Genomic DNA, 20,768 nt, shown 5'->3' on the forward strand with positions numbered 1-20,768 from the left:
TGCTGAATGATAATCAAGATGTCATTGTTGCAGCTCTATAGGAGTTAGGAGTCCCACAATACCAAAATTTCTTTTGTTCAAACTCTGTTAAAATTATAACTCCTTATAATACTGGTATTTTTGCTGTAATTCATTTTTTGTTTGATTTTTATTTTTAGTTCAACTGTTGATGCAAAATCAGAGGAAGCTACTAAAATGGAAAAAGGAAAATCAGCATTAAGCAAAGTTTTGGAATCTTTGTGCATACATCACCAGCAACAAGTTTTGGCCATGTTGAAATTTCTAGTCCAAGAGCAAAATGCTGCTTCTCTTTGCTATTGTAATACATCATATACTGTGTCTTCAGAATCTCAAAAGCCCCTAATTGAAGATGATTTACATGGTCTATTCTGTAGTTGTGAATATAGGCTGGCAGAAAGAGGGTATTTACAAAATGAAAGACAAAGCCCTGGTGTTGTGCCTCTGCCAGTCTGTATTAAAGATTTACATTGTTTATCTTGCCAAACTATAACTATTGAACACATTATGACAGTAGTGAATAGAGGAATTGCAAACAGTTATAATTCTCACAGGTGCTGTTCTGGACTATTACCAAACATTCACTCTACAAAATCAACCTTTCACACTCCTCTTTCATCAAGGGACATATGTGATGTTTCAGTCAGTCTTAAGGATGTTTGTAGATCTCGAAGTCCATCACCCCCACCATTATCACCTGTACAGACGGAAGGATTTGAAAAATTAAAAGATGTTGTCTCAGAGCTCTCAGCCTTAGAAAATAACAGACTTGAAATAAACATTAACCAGCCTCCCTCTCTCACACCAGCAGAAATAAACAGTGACAAGACTGATCATGAAGGTAAAATACATAAAACTAAAAAATTCAGCAACTCGGATTCTTTGCTCCTGGAAGGCAGTGGTAATTGTACTACAAATCAGGAAAAAGGTGAAACTACTGTAATTTTTCAAGATTTAATGGATCGTATTAATGAAAAATTAAAATCAATAGAAACTACAGATATGGGAAACCTTGTAAAATTATCTAGCAGTGATTGTAATACAGATAATGATTTAAAATTAAGAGATTTAATAGCTTCTCTCTTGCATAATGCCAAGGCCAGTGATTACAGTTTTATGGAATTGCTGAGTCAACATGATAAAAAGGTAGAGAATAAAATTATTCAGACAAGATTTCGAAAGCGTCAAGAAACTTTACTTTCAGTGCACAACTCTCCTGATTCACCCACGTTTAGAAGGCAGTCTTTGCAAATAAAAAGAGAACTTGCCAGTCTTGATGAAAATTTTGTAAGAAAAAGATATACTGAAAAAAATTCAAGGAAGTTGACACGCAACGATGAGATATTTTCAATGGACAGAGAGGAATTCTGTCATTGCCAAGGGTCTTTACAAAATTCTAAAAGCTTGCAAGAAAATAATCATGCAGAAACATTTTCACCAGATTGTGCATTGCAGTCATTGCAACTACCTCTTCATAGTTTAGAAACTAACTTAGCTTTTGATGCATTTTCAGAAAGCTTTAAGACAACTTCCCCTGGGAAAATGAGCATAACAAAATTACAGGAGAAATCTGCAGCTGGGAAAAGACTTTTGCAAAATCACAGGAAGAATCCAAAACTGGAGAATACCAAAACTCCTTTGAAAAGTGATGTTCCTGGACTTTTGAGCAGAACTAAACGACATATTGTGCCCCCAGGATGGTATTCTATATATGTAACAAATAATTATGTTTTCAAAAAATCCCCTAAGGCCAAAAAAATTTCTGATTCTGCAAAAAAAAAAGATCCAGTGAAAAATACTCAAATTGAAAGCTCACACAATATAGATCTAAACAAAATTGCAATGAATTCCAATTTACAAGTTGTTGTGGAACGTTTGGAAGATACAATAAATATGGCCAAAAAGTCTTGGAATAATCACTCATTATCTGAAGGATGTAAGACATCCAAGAAATTGATAGAAATTGATGGTAAAGATCAAGATGCAGGAAGAAACATGACTCTAACTGTAAGCAGAATGACATGCAAAGAGCAGAGTTTATCAAAATCTGTGGTAGCAGCCAGCAATATCAAAAGCAATCATACACCTACAATAGATTTGAATAGCAAAAGACTTGATAATCCAGAAAATTCATCTATTTTAGATACGAGTAGCTTGATTTCCGGTGTTCAAAATGTGCCAGCAAAATACGAGGCCATTGAAAGCTCTTTTTCCAGCTATTCTAGTCCTATCAAACTCATGTTTTTATCTGAGGTTAAAAGCAATGAAGGAGTCAAATATACTTTAACTTCAGTCGGTACTTCCAAGTCAAATGCTGATCTTCCTTCTGAAAAATATCCAAGTCATGATGCAATTGAAAAACAACCAGAAACAAATGAGGATATCCCAGATCCTAACTTTGAAAATTATAGTTCTAATCGTAATGGTAGTGACACTCTTCAGGGAGAACTAAACAAATTTAATTGTGCAAAAGAAACTACAGAATCCCCTGCAATGTTTATAGATGATGTGAACAGTGATAAGCCACAAGACAAACCTAAGGAAAATCCAAGCAATGATACGGATTCATCTTTTAAACGAAAACCAGGTAGACCTAAAAAGATAGGTCCCCAGGTTGTGAAACAAATTAAGCGGCCAATTGGAAGACCACCAAAACCTAAAACCGATCAAACAGACATCACCATTTGCCAAAATGAATCGTCTAGTACTGGAAAGAAAAGTCCAGAATCCCTCCTATCAGAAGTGAAAGAAGGTATCTATAAAAAGAGTATTACCGTAACTGTTATTTATGGAAGATCAAGAAGAACTAAAAGGCATGTTTCTGAAGGAACTGTAAACATAAGCAATGTTATATCTTTCAGCAATAATGCTGATTTTCCAACTGAATGTAATAGTCTCAGAAATATTAGAGAATACAAAATTGACTCAGGTGAAAGAAGTGCTATTTCAACTTTGACTACTGAAAGTGAGATCTTGGGGTCTGGCTTTGAATATATTAGGCCCATCAAGAACAAGTCTGTGATACCTCAACCTTCCAAGAACATTATCCGACCAAATCAGAAGCCTTTTGCAGTAATTAGGAAGCCTGGTAGACCTGCAAAAGTGAAAATCTCTGGCATATCTGTGACTATTAATAGAGTTTCACCTCAGGAGAGAGAAGTAAGTATTAGCAGCTGTTTGCCTCCTTTAGAACAAGAAAATATATTAGAGAAAAATCTGGCTGAAGAAAAAAAGTATGATCACCAATGCAATAAGATGGACACAAGGCACACTGAAGCTGACATATTTAAGAATGGATCAAAAAGTATGGTTGCTGCTATACCTTTGAGACATTCTATTAGGGATAGAAAGCCATCTCTCCATCTCGTACATCCATTAGCATCTTCCAGCTCACTTATTTATAGAAATACTCTGCTCCGTAAATCATATAAACTCCATTTGCAGAAAGGTAAAAGTGAGAAGGAAAAACATAGGCAGTCAAGGATAAAAATAGCTTCAAAAGGTACCCCTGGACTTAGAAATTCAAAGAATGCAAAAATGTGTTTGGAAGATAACAAATTAATACCCATTTCTGAAGTATCCTTGGACCCTATAATTTCATCAAACCCTTTGCTCAGGTGGTGGGCTGCTTCTACTTCAAATGATTCCTTATTAGAGGAATTAAACAATAGATTTGAGCAAATAACAAATGCTTGGGTGCAAGTGAGTGGAGATGAAGCTGAAAACTGTGTTCATAAAAAAAGAGAACGCATTGAAAGTGATAATTTCAAAATAGCAAACCCTTTGGAAACCTGTCTTTTAGAACTTGAAGTTTCACCTGTAAAAATGCTTTTTCGGAAAAAGTATGATTTGAATGAACTCTGTATCTGGTTTATGCAAACAACAGAAACACAGTCTCTTTCACTAGTTAGAAAAGCAAATGCTCGAAACCCTTTGGAAGTAATAAATACCAGAGGAATTAAATTAGGGACCAAATATTCTCATTTTAATACTAGCCCCTTCAGAAAGCACTTTAAAAAATTTGCACTGTCTTCTCCTTCAAAATCAGCAGGGAAGTTGCATATACTACATAAAATAGTTAGCTCTCCACTGTTAAATGTGAGAAGTAATTTAACATTAGCTAGATTAAAAAGAACTGAGTTTAAGAGGTTGCAGCACGAAAGGTGGAAAAGAGAGGGAAAGCCGCACAACCATGGAACAGTTGATTGGATCTCTAAAAGAAGGAACTTAAGATTTTTTTGCCAGAATCAATTTTTAAAAAAGACTGAGGGGGGAACAAATGCTGACATCCCACTCCAAGGAAAAAACACAATAGATAATCAGTTTATTTTGCCACCTGAGATCAGAGATGACTCTTTGCAACAGAAGGTGGCAATGTCTGACTTGAAAACACATGCTAATTTAGAGAATAATTTTAAGACAGAAGCAAAGGAGAATGGAACAAATTGCAGCCAAAAAGGTTTTGAAAAGGGATCAAGACTAGGAAATGTATGTCCACATAACTGGAGGTCAAAAACCTTAAAAGATTGTAGAATATTTTTGAGGAAGATCAACTATTTTGAACACAGAAATACTTTTAAACTAAATACAATCATTTACTCTCCTGAATCTATTGGCAGTGGAACTAATCATCAGACTCACATAGAAGAATCAAAGCGCTTTACCTTAAGATCCCATTCTGCTAGGCAAAATTCTTTTAAAAAGCAATCTAAAGAAATAGAAAATGCTAAAACAAATAGTCCTTCAACCGATAAATTTCCTGGCCAACTTGACAATAGTAGATTAAATAAATGTGTTAACTATGACAAGAATCCTGATAGTTCTGACGTTCTTAGCAAATTGAACAAAAGAAAAAGACCGCCATGGAAGACCACAGAAATGTCAACAAAAAGACATAAACGACAGTCTTGCAACAGTGGACAAATGGCAAACTATTATTCAAAATCCCAACTAGGTAAGTTTTTCTCTACTTAATTTTAAAGTTTCATTGTAGGTGCCTTGAGTAAAGTATGAGATAATGGGTAGAAAAGGAACAGCTGATTTAGTTTCAATTTATTTCCAAAATATTTGGATGACCTAATTTCTTGGCACCTAGTATGAAACTCAATGAAATTAGGTTCTACTAAATGTACCCGTGCGCTTCCCTACGTCTTAATGAGTCCAAGATTTTAAACAAATTAAAATATATTTAGTAGAGCCATAGCTTCTAAACAAATCATTAATTTACAAGTTATATTATCTGTTTTTGTATTTGATCTAATATAAAATATAGAAAACAGTTTGAATGGTAGATGTGCCTAAGGAGCTATCTAAAAATTAACTGCTACACTACAGGATAATATATATTTATTGTCTTGATAAATTAATAACTTTGAGACCATGTGGAAAGAAGTAAAGACTATCTCATTGCTAAATTGATGAGGTCTGTAACATATATAATAATTATGGGATATCAGTTGCACTTTCACCATTAAGTTGTTACACCCTTTGGTACTGATTCGGGAGCCATTTTAAGACTCCGCATATTTAAATAGAGTCAAAGAACAAGATATTTTCTTCAGTAAATAAGCAAACTTGTTGAATAGTTTTTTTCATAGTAGACATTGAACTAGATTCTATGGATATAAAGATGAGATTTCTTTCCAGAGATAATCTATAGCCTAGCAAGGGAGAAAGTCATATGCAGGTAATTTTAAGGTAATGCTAAATTTAGAATGCAAACGGAAATTAACTTTAGTAAGTAATTATGTGCTTTACTTACTATGCAGGCCTGACATTGGTGCCTTGAGGAGACTGTTACCCTTAGAACCTAGCAAAGCAGGATTATGAGCACCATAATTGCCAATGTAGCCATTTCCATCTCTGCTTGATAGGTGCTAGACAGTTCAGGATGTGAAAGAGTGCCAGGTTACATTTGTAAATTTAAGGAAATTTTATCAAATGGTTGCATTATTACATTGTATATTTTTAGGGGACTTTTTGAGGGGCTTATGGAGATATTGGTGGCTTTATTTTTGTTACCTTTTTAAAACATTTTTAAAAGCTAAAAAACCACTATTGAGTCTTATATTAAGATATTAAAAGCAATAATTAAACTCAAGTTTTAATAAGTAGATGATTATAATGACCCCCAAAATTTGATTAATTGAATGACTTTAAAATACCTATTCCATAATATTTAACATGCATTAAATAAAAATTGTAACTTTGCAACATGCAATGATTAAAGCTTTATTATTGGGCAAATTAGAGTCTCCATTATGAAAGATGAATCAAATCTAAAAATAATGTCCTTTGTTTCTTGTCCTCAGGATAACTAAAAACAACATAACAAATAGTATCTCAGGAAAAGAGGGAAGAAGCCTGATAGTGATTTTTTAAAAAAACTTACAATTCACCTAAAACCACACACACATATTTTTAAAAGACTGTGGTGAATGCAGTATAAAGTGCAGTGTTTCATTCTTAATTCTTTATATCATTCTCATTTCATGTCGTTAGAGTTTACCAAAGACAGTTTGCATTAACTCATTTTACAACAGAACCGTATTTTGTCCTTTTAGCTTCTTAACCATTGTATCTTCCTAAGTTATAAACATAAAGTTTATTTTAATGATTATCTCACTAAATATGAGATCACCCAAGAAAAATAAGATGGAAGATGCCTAAATATTACTTTCCAAATTAATCTCAAAATTCTTCTGTTAAATTTTAAAAATTTTAGTATCATATGTTAAGAGTTGTTTTTCACCTTTTCTCATTTTTAAAATTACTAGTACGATTTCTTGTTCTGCTTAAAATTTTATTTATCTTCTACTGATAACTTTCCTTCTTTATTTTTTAACATTCTTTTTTTTTTTAATCAACAAGGACATTATTTTTATAGAGTTGTATTTATAGCAATATTTGTTATATTTATCTGATTTTAAAATGTTTCTTAAGGTGTTATTTTTTTCTCATTATTCTTGGTATTCCATACTTCTTAATGCCTTTTTGGAAATGACACAAATTCATTATTAGTTTTATATGTGTTTTTCTTCTTCATAGAATAATTAGTGATTGGAGATTTGAGAGAGTCTTAATTAACAACAAGGAGTTCTCTAGGAAAATTCATAAGGCAATGTATATAATGAATTATGGAATATTTCTATTGATGAAAAGTTTTGTTTCTACCATAAGTGTCTTGTTTTTGTACATTTCAAAATTACTGTCCAGATAAAAGTTTAATACATAGGAATTTTAGAATTTATACTTCACTACATTTGTACTACTATATATCAATTGTAGACATGGAAAGCAAAGAAGTGCAATTCTGTCCTATTCTTAGTTCAGTAAATACTTAATGAATGCCTACAATATGCTCTTAGACACCATAGGAAGTTCAGAAAGTTCCCTTTCCATCTAAATAAGAAAACAAGACTTGTATGTATGTACTCAACAAATAGAGTATATCTTATGTTTTAAGTGGGATATTATATTACTACTAATTAAAGGGATAGAATGGTTAAAGTCATGGTTTGTGTTCTCATGGAGTTTATCATTTTCATGGGGGACAGTGAATAGGCAATTACAGTAGAAAGTGGAGTGCTGTGACTGGGGAGAGAGATAGCTTATAGAAATATATAGGACAGAAGTTGAACCCATGTTTAGAAAATTAGGCAAGGACTCTTACAAAGTCACATCCAAGCTGAGATGTGAAGGCTGCCAAAGTATTAGCAGTCAGGAGAGGAGTTTTTCTGGTAGAGCAAACTGCATGTGGAAAAGTTGGGTGACAGAGCAGGCTAGTAGAACACTGAGTAATTTAATTCATAAAGCTGAGGCATAAAAAAGGAATGAAGAATAGGGCAGGGCATGGATGGAAAAATGGCAAAAAATAAAGCTACTGAAGGAAGCATAGCCCAAATTGTGGGGCCAACATCAATTAACGAAAAAAATGTTTCAAACCCTAACAGTGGCAGTAATAGAGGAGAATAGAATAGATATATTTGACAGAGGTCTCTGAAATAGTATCAGTATGTCTAAGAGAGTAGAGGAATAAAGGGTAATGTCCAGGTTTGAGTTTGAACATGTAGATAATAGATGATAGTAACATGCACTGAGATATAAGAGAACATTCGGAGTGTGCAGTTTTAGACATAAGGAATTTAAGTAGTATGTCCAAGAGAGTTGTTTAGGAAGTAATCACAGTAGACCCTTGGACAATGCAGGGGTTAGGGGTACTGATTCTCTGTGCATTAGAAATCTGCATGTAACTTTTGACTCCCCAAAACCTTAACTACCAATATCCTGTTGACCTGAAGCCTTCCTGATAACATGAAGAGTCAATTGACACATATTTTTCTGTTATAGGTATTATATACAGTATTACTATAAGAAAGTAAGCTAGAGAAAAAATTTTATTAAGAAAATCATAAGGAAGAGAAAATGCATTTACAATAATGCATATATCTTTATGGGAAAAAATCTGCGTGTAAGTGAACCCATGCAGTTTAAACCTGTGTTGTTAAAGGGTCAACTGTGGTTAATATGGGAAAGAGGTCTGAGCTAGAGATAAAGATTTTGGAGTCCAATAATAACTGAAGTCATGAGAGTGGAATAGATTATTCAGCGTAAAATGGGAAGAGTCTAGGATCTGATCCCCAAATACACAGAGAAAAAAGAAAAAAAGAAAAAAAAGATATACACAGAAGGAGACTGATGAGGCTAGTCAGAAAGTAAGAGGAAAGGCAGGAGAGTGTGGTAGAAAGGAAATGTGTTTTAAGAAGGGATAAAACAAGTGTAAACTGTTGATGAGAGGTCAGTTAAGCCCTGAAACATTTCCATTTAAGGTAGCACAAAGGTTATTGTAATGATTTTGGTTTTAGCGGGGAAATGCAGTGAGAATCTTATGATTGAGTTAATGCAGGAAGAGGAAGTGAAGAAAATTAACACAGAAAACTAAGTGGCTATGACTGGAGAGGAGATAGGGAGATAGCGAGAGGAAGCTCTAATGAAGACTGGTTTTAAAAAAATTTAGATGCCAATGGGAAGAAGCCAGTAGAAAATGAAAGGTTGAAGATACAAACATGAGATGGCAAGCAGTGGAAATGGAGTGAAGCGCCAGAGTTGATTATTGGACATTATGGGCCATCATTAGATAGATGGATTTTGGCCAGAAGAGTCATTCTCTCTTAAAACATGAGAATGGTGGGAACAGCATATGGGGATGTAAATCAGTTTACAAATTCATGGGCAGAATATTGAGGCTATTAGATCTATTTTCAGTGAGACCAGACATAATTTAAGGGTAATATGATGGGCATTGTACAAAGTAGGTAACATTTGAAATTTATCTCAAGAAATAACAGGATTTGACAGCTTTGTGACTTTTATCTCAGCTGCCAGAACGTAAGCTTGGACAAAGGTGGGCCCTTAGATTCAGTTGGGTCAATCGGATTCACCAGTAAACAAAGAAATCAAGCCTAGAATTCATTCTGTGAATAGTGATGAGAAACTATATGATCAAAGTGTAATTCTAATTCTAGAGGGTCTTTTCTGATAATAGCACACAGTATAAATTTGAGGGGGGGAGGATAAAATGGGGTGTGTGAAAGGCTAGCTGTAAGAGATGATTTTTGAGGTGATTATGGCCTAAAATGGAGTGTGGCTATTGAAAATATTAAGAACTTTTGAATATCAGTGTCTTTTGAGTTACCAAGTAAATATGTGCCTTTCCTAATTGACCAATATCTGGGTGTAAATAAGCTTACTTTGGACACATTTAAGGAAATTTTCAGACTAGAATAACTTATGTGGGCTTGAGGTTGCTATACTCAGTGTATCATCTAAAACATCAAATTTTGCTGTAAAAATTCAGAATTCAAATTGATACTTTGAATTAGATTGAGATGACCTACAACAGCTCAGTTTGTCAGCGTCTCCTGTTTTGTCATCTGTCCTCAAAAATGACCAAATACACATTTTCCCATTCAGCATTCTGGTTTTCACACAGGTATATAACTGATGGGTGATTTTTAACTAACAGTATACTCCTTTAGCTACCTGAAACTGAAGCCAACCATGCATTCTCCTCTGGTCCTGGTCATGAATGGTTTACCACATTTTTTGCGTCCTAACTCAAAATGTCCTTTTAGATTTGTATGGTTGAGGCATACCTTGGCACAGAATAGCCTAAACATTTTCACATAAAATCTAGAGTTAGCATTTTTTCATGTGCTATTATTCAGCTTCATAATTATTTAATGGAAGAACTGTGAAGCACAGAGTAGATGATTTTCTAAATTTCATTTTGATAAACATTTCTAGATGACTCACTGTCACCTTAATCTAGTTTGCTACACAAGCATTCCAGATACAGAGTCCAAGATGCAGTAGTCCTGCATCTGTGGTCCTGGTTCTGTGGTCCAATAGCTTTGGGAAATGCTGAGTTCTCTTTCCTATGCCTATTGAATCACAGCGCCCCATTGAATGTTAAACTGCATTCTTCACACTTTATATATCACAACTTTTTATATCCTGCAGTTTGGGAAACATAATTGGAAAACACTGCTCTATATAGTTTCCTGAGTAAGGAGAAGAGTTTTAGGTTTTGAAGAGTTTCTAACTCTTGCTGTAATACTTTATTAAAAAATATAGAACAGTGACTTAGATAATCCCCTGTCTTGATGTTTTTTCTTAGAATTTTTCTTGGATATTTTATATCCTGTTGCTTTGTCAACCATTACTTAGTTTTTCACAGTATTCTGCTTCACTAATTATCCTGCATCTTTCATGGAAAAACCATTCAGTTTATTCAACAAATTAGATACTTTTTCTTTTGATCTGTTAGGCATTGTGTTGGATATCAGAGCTACAAAGGAACTCAGGGAACTTATTTTTTTTAAAAAGTCAAATTATTTTTACTTTGGCAACATAGTATAATTTGAAGAAAGATAATTTGGTTGATCTCTATTATTAGTTGGTATGAAGTATAGAAGTATTTTCAAACATAAGATTATCTAAATCAGGGAGTCTGGCCCATGGCCCATTTGTAAGTAAGTTTTATTGTAACACTGCCATGTTCATTCACTTATATATTGTCTACTGGTGTTTGTGCCACACAAGCTTAACCGAGTAATTGTGTAAAGCCCATAAAACTTCAACTGCTGATTACGTGGCCCTTGGTGGAAAAGTTTGCTGACCCGTTTATATCAGTAGAATTTAGTATGTGGCTAGAAAAAGTCATTGGATTTTTAAAAGTAGATTAAAGTTATTATGTCCAGTTTATTTCCAACACCCCATCCTCTCCCTCCTCCTGCACAATACATTTCTGACTTGTAGTTGTTTTGTTTTGCTTTATCTCTATGGGACAAGACCTATCTTTATCCAGCAGAGTGGTGCTGGGGGAGCCATAGTGGCAGTTTTATTCTGTTTTTGTAAATCTTTATTCTCTCCCCGCAGCCTCCAGACCTGCTTTGTCTATCTGAGGTAAGTGCAAGGGTCACCTTCCCTCTCTTCCTTTACCAGTGGCTGCCACCTGTTAAAGTGATTTCAGTGCTTTATACCTTAAATTCCTTCCTCAAGTGTTCTCTTTCCCCCTTCTCTACCCTGGTTTTCTTCTTTATTTCTTCACTTAGGAATTTGGAATTCTTAGTTCAGCTCCCCTAGCTTCCATTTCCCCCCCACCTCATTTTTCCTAGGCAGTAAACACTTTTCTTTGTAGAGGAGCTGAGCATTCTGTGATTATAATGCTAACTCTATTGAATTCACCTATTGTTTAATTATGGGAGGGGAGTCAGAGTAGGTATCTGAATGTTTCATCCTGCCAGTTTTTTTCTTGATTGTTTTTGTTTAATTTAAATAAGACCTTGGCTTATTTTTCCTACCCCACCCCCATTCCAATTCCAGGCAATCTGGAAAATTCATTTCTTGCTACTTTGTTTCTATATATAGAAACAGAGAAAACTGGATAGACCCCATTAATTTATTCTTCAAAAAATATCTCCTATGTGCCAGGCAATATGCTAGGCTATATGTAGGATAAAATGGGGGACAAAACCAGGTATTGTTCTGTCCTCATGGTTCAAGTTTATTAGGAGAGGCAGACATTGAGTAAAATAGTTACACAAATCTTACAAGTTCATAACTGTAGGTGGTAGTAAAGAATTCTTTTTGGGTACTATAAGAATTCCTTCTCCCTATAAGGAGAAGACTTCTCTAAGGAAATTGACCATTGAACTGAGCTGTGAAGAGTGAGTAGGAATTAACTAGGCCAAGTAGCAGACAACTGGGCAGGGAGGGGAGAGGACTGACTTTCAGGAAGAGTTGCATGTGGAAAAAGTACAGCATGGTGTTCTTTGCAGGTAAGACAATGACTGTGTGTCTTGGGTCAAAAGAGAAAGGAGGAGCATGGTGTCAGATGTAAAGATTGAGGAGTAGGTGAAAGATAGACCATAGACTTCTCATAAGTCATGTTTATGTGTTTCCAATAGCTTCCCATTGCTCTTAAAGTAGAGACTGAAATTGGGAGTGGATGGGGAAGGTATATGACATCATCAGATTCTCCTTCCTAAAGGATCTGACTGCCTTGTGAAACATGAATGGTAGAGGGCATGAATGAAGGCGTAGACCATCATGGTGGTCCTAATGAGAACTGTGCTACTTGAAAACAATGCTTTACAAACTTTAGTGTCCATGAGAATCACCAGGAGGGCTTATTGAAAAAGAAATTGTTAGGCTCCAAGCACTTTCTGTTTCAATAGGGTATGTAGTGGGGCCCAAGTGATGCTTATTTTGCTGACCCAAGGACCACACTTTGAGAACCATTGGTATAGAGTGTAGAGTGTTGTGGTGGAAAGAAGATTAATTCCTTACTAATATGATCATTGTGTTATAAATTACCCTCTAAATACCACTTTAGCTATAGTCCACAAAGTTTGCTCTGCTGTATTTTCATTTCCATTAAATTAGAAATATTTTCTAATTTCCCTTGTAGTTTTTTATTTAACCCATGGATTACTTAGAGATGTATTGTTCAGTTTTCAAATATTTAGGGATTTTCCAGATACCTTTCTCTTACTGATTTCTAATTTGATTCTGCTATGCTTATAAAATATACTTTGTATGATTTTAATTCTTTTGAATTTATTGAGATTTGTTTTATGGTCCAGAGTCTATCCAGATCTACTTTAATAACTGTTCTCTGTGTTCTTGAAAATAATGTTCATTCTGCTGCTGCTGGGTGGAGTGTTCCTTTAAGCAAGTTGATAGTGCTGTTCAACTCTTTCACATCCTTCCTGAGTTTCAGTCTACTTATATTTATTCTTGAGAGAAACATTTTGAAATCTGCAGCTATGATTCTAGATTTTCCTATTTATCCTTTTAGTTCTATCAGGTTTTGCATCATGTATTTTGAAGCTCTGTTATTAGGTGCATATACATTTGGAATTTTTATGTACTTTTGATGTATTTATTCCTTTTTCATATGAAACTAACCTCTTCATCTCTAGAAGTATTCCTTGGTCTGAAATCTTTTTTTGTCTGATAGTTATTCCATCATACTTTTCCCTAGTTTTAACATGGTATATCTTTTCCCACACTTTTATTTCTAACCTATATGTGTCTGTATTAAAAGTGAGTTTCTTTGAGGCAGCATACACTTGAGGCTTGCTTTCTCATTCAGTCTGACAATCTCTGCCTTTTTATATACCATTTTCCATTTCATGTGACTTTTGATGTGGTTGTTTGAGTCAGCCAACTTTATTTTTTTAATTGAGGTATAATTGACATACAACATATTAGTTTCAGGTGTACAACATAATGATATATATTTGTATAGATTGTGAAGTGATCACCAAATAAGTCTAGCTAATATTTGTCACCATAGTTACAATTTTTTTCTTGTGATGAAAACTTTTACAATCTATTAGCAACTTTCAAATATGCAATACAGTATTATTATATACTCAGCCACCATGTATACATTACATCCCCATGACTTATTTGTATTATAACTAGAAGTTTGACTCACTTCACCCATTTTGCTCTCACCTCTGGCATCCACCAGTCTGCTTTCTGTATCTGTGAGCTTGGTTGATTTTGGTTTTTGTTATTTTAGATTCTACATATAAGTGAAATCATCTGATATTTGTCTTTCTCTGACTTAATTCACTTACGATAATGCCCTCAATGTCCATCCATGTTGTTGCAAATGGCAAGATTTCCTTACTTTTTGGATAATATTCTAGTGTATGTGTGTGTGTGTGTGTGTGTGTGTGTGAGAGAGAGAGAGAGAGAGAGAGAGAGAGAGAGAGAGAGAAAGGATTCTCTTTATCCATTCATCCATTGATAGACACTTAAGTTGTTTCCATATCTTGGTTATTATAAATAATATTGCAATGAACATGATGGGGAGTACATATATCTTTTCAAGTTATTTTCATTTTTTGGATAAATATCCAGAAATGGAATTGTGGATCATATGGTAGTTCTATTCTTAATTTTTTGAGGAACATCCATACTGTTTTCTATATTGGGTATGTGAATTTACATTCCCACTAATAGTACACAGGTTTGCCTTTTCTCCACATCTTCACCAATACTTGTTATTTCTTGTCTTTTTGATAATAGCCCAACTTTCTATTTTCTGTTTGTCCAAACTATTATTTAGTTCCTTTTTCTCTTTTCTTGCCTTCTTTTAGACAAGTTGAATATATTTTATTATTCTATTTAATCTCTTAGTTTTTAAGTAGTACTTGCTGTCAAGTTTACCCTATATATCATTAACTTACTATAAACTACCTTCAGATAACATTATATTACTTCATGTATAATCTTAAGAACTTTACAGTACATGTGCCTTTCCTCCCTCCAAGCCTTTGTGCTATTATTATTGTCATATGTTGTGCTTCCATAAATGTTATAATCCTTCCAATATATTGTTATTATTTTTCCTCCGTACAGTTATTCAAAGAGGTTTTCAAAATAGGAAAAGTATTTTCTCCATGAATTTTCCATTTCTGTTGCTTTTCATTCTTTTGTACAAATCCAGGTTTCTATGTGATGTCATTTTACTTCTGCCTGAAAACTTCCTTTAGCAATTCTTGTTGTGTGGGTTTGCTGTTTAATAATTCACTCAGCCCTGCCTTTTTATGTCTGAAAAAGTCTTCATTTCATTTTTGTTTTGAAAGATATTTTTGCTGAATATGAAATTCAAATGTGACCATATACTTTTTAGTACTTTGAAGATGTTGCTCCACTGTCATTTAGTTTGCATTGTTTCTGAAGAGAAGTCTGCTGTCATTCTTATATTTGCTACTCTATTGTTTTTTCCTCTAGTTCTTTGTAAGATTTTATCACTGGTTATCAGCAGTTTGATTATAAATGGGTTTGGCTTTGTTGCCTTTATGTTTTTTCTACCTGGAGTTTTTTTTAACTACTTGGATATGGGAGTTTTTATCATATTTGGAAATATTTCAGCCATACTTTCTTCAAGTATGTTCCTATCCCTCTTGTCTCTACTCTCCTTTTGGGATTCCAATCACATGTATTTTGTTACATAGATCACTGACACCTACTCATTTTTGTTAATTTTTTTAAGTTTATTTATTTATTTTGAGAGCGAGAGCATGCAGGAAGGGCAGAGAGAGGGAGAGAGATAAAGAGAATCCCAACCTGCACTGTCAGCACAGAGCCTAATGCAGGGCTCAAGCTCACAAACCATGAGATCATGACCTGAGCCAAAACCAAGAGACAGACATTCAATCGACTGAGCCACCCAGGCACCCCTTTGTTCATTTTTTTTATGTTTCATTTTGGATTATGCTATTTCTATGTTTTTAAGTTTGATAACCTTTTCTTTGGGTTGTCTAATCTGCTGTTAATAACACCCAGGATATTTTCATTTCAGAAATTATATTTTCATCTCCAGAAGTTTAAATTTAGTCTTCTTTGTATCTACTATATTTCCCCTCATGCTCATGCTTTCCTCAGCTTCTTGACTATAATGGAGTATATTTTAAATAGCTGCATGAACATCCTTGTGTGCTAATTTTATAATCTGTATTATTTATCAGTTCCTACTGATTGATTTTTCTCCTCATTTTGGATATTTTCCTGTTTTGTACATGCCTGGTAATTTTGGATTGGATGCTAGACATCGTCAGTTTTACATTTTGTGCTGGGGTTGTTTGTTTTTACAGTGCCTTCAATGTTTTGGGGCTCTGTTCTGAGACACCACAAACTTAAGAAAAATCTTTATCCTTTCAAATCTTGCTTTTGGGCATTGATAGGCAGCCTATAGTCTAGGACAGTGGTTCTCACCAGGGGATGTCCTACAGGGGATAATTGGTGACATAGGGAGACATTTTGGATTGTCACACCTAGTGGGTAGAGGCCGGTGATTCTGCTAAACATTCTACAGTGCATAGTAAGACAGCTCCCCACAAAAAAGAATCACTCAGCCCCAAATGTCAGTAGTGCTGAGGTTGAGAAATCCTGCTCTAGGGCTAATTTTACCCCCACTAGTGAGGCACTACCAATACCTATTCAATGCCGTATGTATTAGGAGATTTATCCATTCTTGCTGGTGGGAACACAAATTTTATCCAGTCCTATATGGCCTCTGGGGATTTTCCAGCTGGTCCTTTTCAGTGGTCTTTTTCACAGCCTTGGGAAACATTCATGCACTGATCAGTATTTATCTACAGATTCCAGGGAAACCAATGTTGCTCTCGGGCACTGTCAGTGCAGCTCTGTCTCCTGTTATCTGCCCCACAGACTCTAGTTGCCTTGGTCTCCCTCACCTCCAAACTTTGTCCTCTCATCTCAGGAAGGCTTCCAAGCTTCCTTTGGATTCCTCTTCCTATACTGCAGCCTGGAAACTATTAAGGCAGTAAGCCAGAGCAAGTGTTATGACTTAACTCCTTTGTTCCCTTCTTTCAGGGGTCACTGTCATCCTGTACTTTCTTTCATCCATGGTCTTAAAAATATTTCATATATTTTTGTTCCTGTTACTTCATCATGGCCAGAAGCAGAAGTCTAGATTTATTCTTTTGACAGATATTTATCCAGTTTCTATATGCAAGGTGCTGGAAATAATATGTTGAACAAGACCAATATGTTGTACTCTCATCAAACTTGTATTTTAACTGGAGGGAGGAAAAACATAAGCAGTTTAAGTTCTGTGTCAATGAAATTAGATGGTATAAAGAGTTTTCTAGGAGTAGTTACTTTAGGTTGAGTACACAGGGAAATCCTTTCTGAAGAAGTAATGAGTGAACTGTGGGATGAGTTGAGATGTCTGTGAGATCTTTGATAACTGAAACTGAGTATGGATGAGAACCCCTAAACAGAGATTATAGAAGAAGAAAAGGAAGCCTGGGATTTGGCCTTAAGAAATTCTAAGCCATCCAATGAAGGAACCAGCCGAATGAAGTCTCATTCTGCGCTGTCATGAGGACAAAGGTCCTCTCTCGACCAGCCGAATGAAGTCTCATTCTGCGCTGCCATGAGGACAAAGGTCCTCTCTCGGGAATCACTGCAAGGCAGTGACCCGTCGCCAAACCGCCTGCTGCTAGTTTTGCTTTTACTCTCTATTCTCCTTTTCACCTATGGGGAAGCCTGGAAACTGGAGACATATGTAAAATATTTACTAGATCCTAATGATAGGATGTGTATGTGTAGTGATTGGGGTCCTTATACTAATTATGGGATGAGGGGACTTTGCCAGAGGAAATTGAAAGGGGGTTTTCAATCACCTTGTATTGGGTTCATTTATAATCAGAAATATTATTCTGTGAGTCATCTTACTAGTACTAGATATACTGCTTGGAAAGTTCCTTGGAAATTAGTCAAAGATATGTTTGGATGTTGCCCCTGGCAATGTATTGTGTTCTAAGTTTATGACTAATCCTAAAGGTTGCCATTGTGAAGTGTACAATGGATTAGAAGACGACCTGTACCCTAATATGAACACAACAACATTGTAAAGCTTCTTAGAAAAGTTATCATGACCCTGAGAACCTGGTGAACCTTACACGAGAATTGTAATAAGATAAATGACCCTGTTTGTGACATTGTTAAAGATTTCTTTTCATTGTATCCACCTTATGTAAATTGAGGAAATAACCTTTGCGGAACTTTCTGTGAACTTTGTACCTTCTCCTTTCCCTGCTAATAATCATGTTATATAATCATGTGAGACTATATATGTCGGTGCACACATGCCTGTCTATGCCTATCATGTAGAATTAGTTATCCCCCACCTGTTAAGACTCCGGTCCCCAAGTGATAAATAACTCCTTCGCTACCTACAATAAAAGCTGATGTGCAGAAACTGAAGTGTGACTTCCTTCGCCGACGTCCACCCATCCCATCAGGAACCCTGACTGCTGGAGCTGGTCTCCGGCAATCCAAGAATAGGATGACTTGGAGTAAAAGGAAGAGGAAAAAGGAAGCCAGTATTGTGTTTTGTATCAAAATCCAAGAAAAATGAGTTTCAAGAAAGAGGTTTACTCTTCTCAGGCTGCCATAACAAAATACCATAGACTGCATGGCTTAAAACAGAGATTTGTTTTCTCACAGTTCTGGAGGCTAGAAAGTCCAAGATCAAGGTCTGGAGGGTTCAGTTTCTGGTGAGGGGTCTCTTGCTGGTTTGCACATAGCTACCTTCCCATTCTCTGGTGTCTTCTTCTCCTTTTATGGAGACAACAAACCCATCAAATTAGGACTCAGATTGTGACCTCATTTTACCTTAGTTACCTCCTAAAGGCCCTGTATTTCTTAATATAGGGTGTTAGGGCTTCAACATATGAATCTGGGGGGTACACGGTTCAGTCTGTAGCAGAGGAAATGGCCATTAGTATTGAATGTTGTTAGGAAGGCAAAATAGTTGAAAAATTAAGGATCATTCATTAGCTTTATCAATTCATTGGTGACTTTAGTAGGTGTTTTTGTGGAATGAAAGGGCCTGGAAGCCAGACTGGAGTAGGTTAAGAATAGGAGATAAGAAAATGGTGATATCAAGTATAGGATAATTCATTAAAGTAATCTAGCTCTAAACATGAAGAAAATAAAAGATTGAGTGAAGTTTTGTTTTTTAAGGAATGAGAGACCTTGCACTTGTTTAATCATTATCTATTGCTACAACAATGCTGTATTACAAACCACCCGAAAACTTACTGCCTGAAAGTAAATGAGCACCTACTGCACTCCTATATTTGGGACTGGCAAATAAGGCTAAGAGGTTCTTTTGATTTGGGCCAGGCTCCCTCACATGCCTTTGTACCAGCTGGCTACCAGCTGTGACACCTTAGCCCTGCGCCATACCTCCCACGCATTCTGCAGGCCAGCCCAGGCAGTGCTCTCCTGGCAAAAGCAGAGGTATACGAGGGAGCATAAGTGACCAAGTAGTTTCTCATGCTTCAGCTTGCATGCCTCCGCCAGTTTACAGTTCATACTTGTTAACTAACATCTTATCGGCCCAAGCAAGTCACATGGGTGAGGCCAGAATGAGAGGACATTGCAAAGTGATAAAGAGTAAGTATAGGCATGGGTGAAGAATTTGGGCTGTGAATGCAATTAATCTGCCACAGATGGTATATTAAAAAAAAAACAAAAAACAAAAAAAGGGATCATTGATTATAATCATTGTTAAGTTCCTCAGAAGGCAGATGTGAACAGGGTCTAAAATCATTCTAAGTCATGTCAGGCTCAGCAACCTTTCACAATTGGTTGGCATTATTTTAGATTAATAACTGCTAATTGCTTTTAATATCACATTAATTTAGTACTAAAATTTCCCATTTTATTTTTTATGAATGTATGTAAATCACATTTGTGTATTTATTGAATATCTGAATACCTGTTATATGTAAGATACTGCTTTAGGCACAGCTGTGTTATACTAATTTAATATACAAGTTAATTAAGAAATTCAGGTAAATGTTTTGTCCTTACATGGCCATTGATCACTTCTAAATCACACAGCAGTGCAAAATGTTCATTGATTTCTGAAGAGAATTGGTTTTGTGCCTTTGCTCTGACTATAATTTCCCTCATTGTATTCTTTCATTCTATTCCTTCAAATAAAAATTCAGGTAGATCTATTTATCAGGAGAAACTATTCTTTTTATTCTAGATGTTTTCATGTGAATCCCCAATTATGATTTGCTCTAATAATCACAATAACCCTTACTAGTTAAGCACATGATATGCTAATCTTTATATTAAAGTAATTCTCCTAAAATTGGTTGGAGTAAATTGCAAATCTAGGATTCTAATTCAAGAATATGAGACTTCAAAGTCTTACTCTTAACCGCCAGGTTCTTCTGTTCCTCCACATAACTACATCAAATAATCAAAAGCAAGTCAGAAAAAATGTCTGACTTAAAATCTACCACTTAACAATCTGCCAAGGCCTTTAAATTCTTCAGTATTCTACCAAAAAGAAATTTTACTCTTGAGATAAATTAAGTCTTTAAAAACAAAAAATCTGTACAACCTAACTCTTAACAGAGTTTGCCGGCAAAAGAAAGGATTTACTCATACCTTTGACCTCATGGTCTGCTGGTAGACCATGTTTAACTGGCTAGATCCCTACGGCTCTTAATTTGAATCCCTCACCCCACCCCTTTAAGCCCAGAGATTTTAAATTAAATGGTTGTACAGTTGCAGAAACAAATTACACACATATCTGTCATCTTTTATCCCACACATGTATCTTTTGACTTTTTGTTAGTAGTACTAATATTAACATTTATTGAGTCCTTATT

General features: G+C 35.2%; 1 protein-coding gene across 11 annotated transcripts in view; it reads left to right on the plus strand.

Annotated features, from left to right (window-relative positions):
* The window catches only part of LCORL (ligand dependent nuclear receptor corepressor like), a 166,750-nt gene that overhangs the window by 141,363 nt on the left and 4,619 nt on the right, over positions 1-20,768 (plus strand). For 8 of the 11 annotated variants that reach the window (XM_023253275.2, XM_023253278.2, XM_023253277.2 and 5 more), the window contains 2 exons: positions 159-4,972; positions 11,458-11,484. The exons of 1 other annotated variant lie outside the window; for it this stretch is intronic. In XM_023253275.2, coding sequence (XP_023109043.2) covers positions 159-4,972; positions 11,458-11,483 — 4,840 coding nt within the window. In that variant the 3' untranslated portion in view covers position 11,484. The remainder of the gene's footprint in view (positions 1-158; positions 4,973-11,457; positions 11,485-20,768) is intronic. 2 more of the 11 variants (XM_045056553.1, XM_023253274.2) reach the window with 2 other exon arrangements.

The sequence above is a fragment of the Felis catus genome, chromosome B1 (genome assembly GCF_018350175.1).
Source record: "Felis catus isolate Fca126 chromosome B1, F.catus_Fca126_mat1.0, whole genome shotgun sequence".
NCBI classification, from domain to species: Eukaryota; Metazoa; Chordata; class Mammalia; order Carnivora; family Felidae; genus Felis; species Felis catus.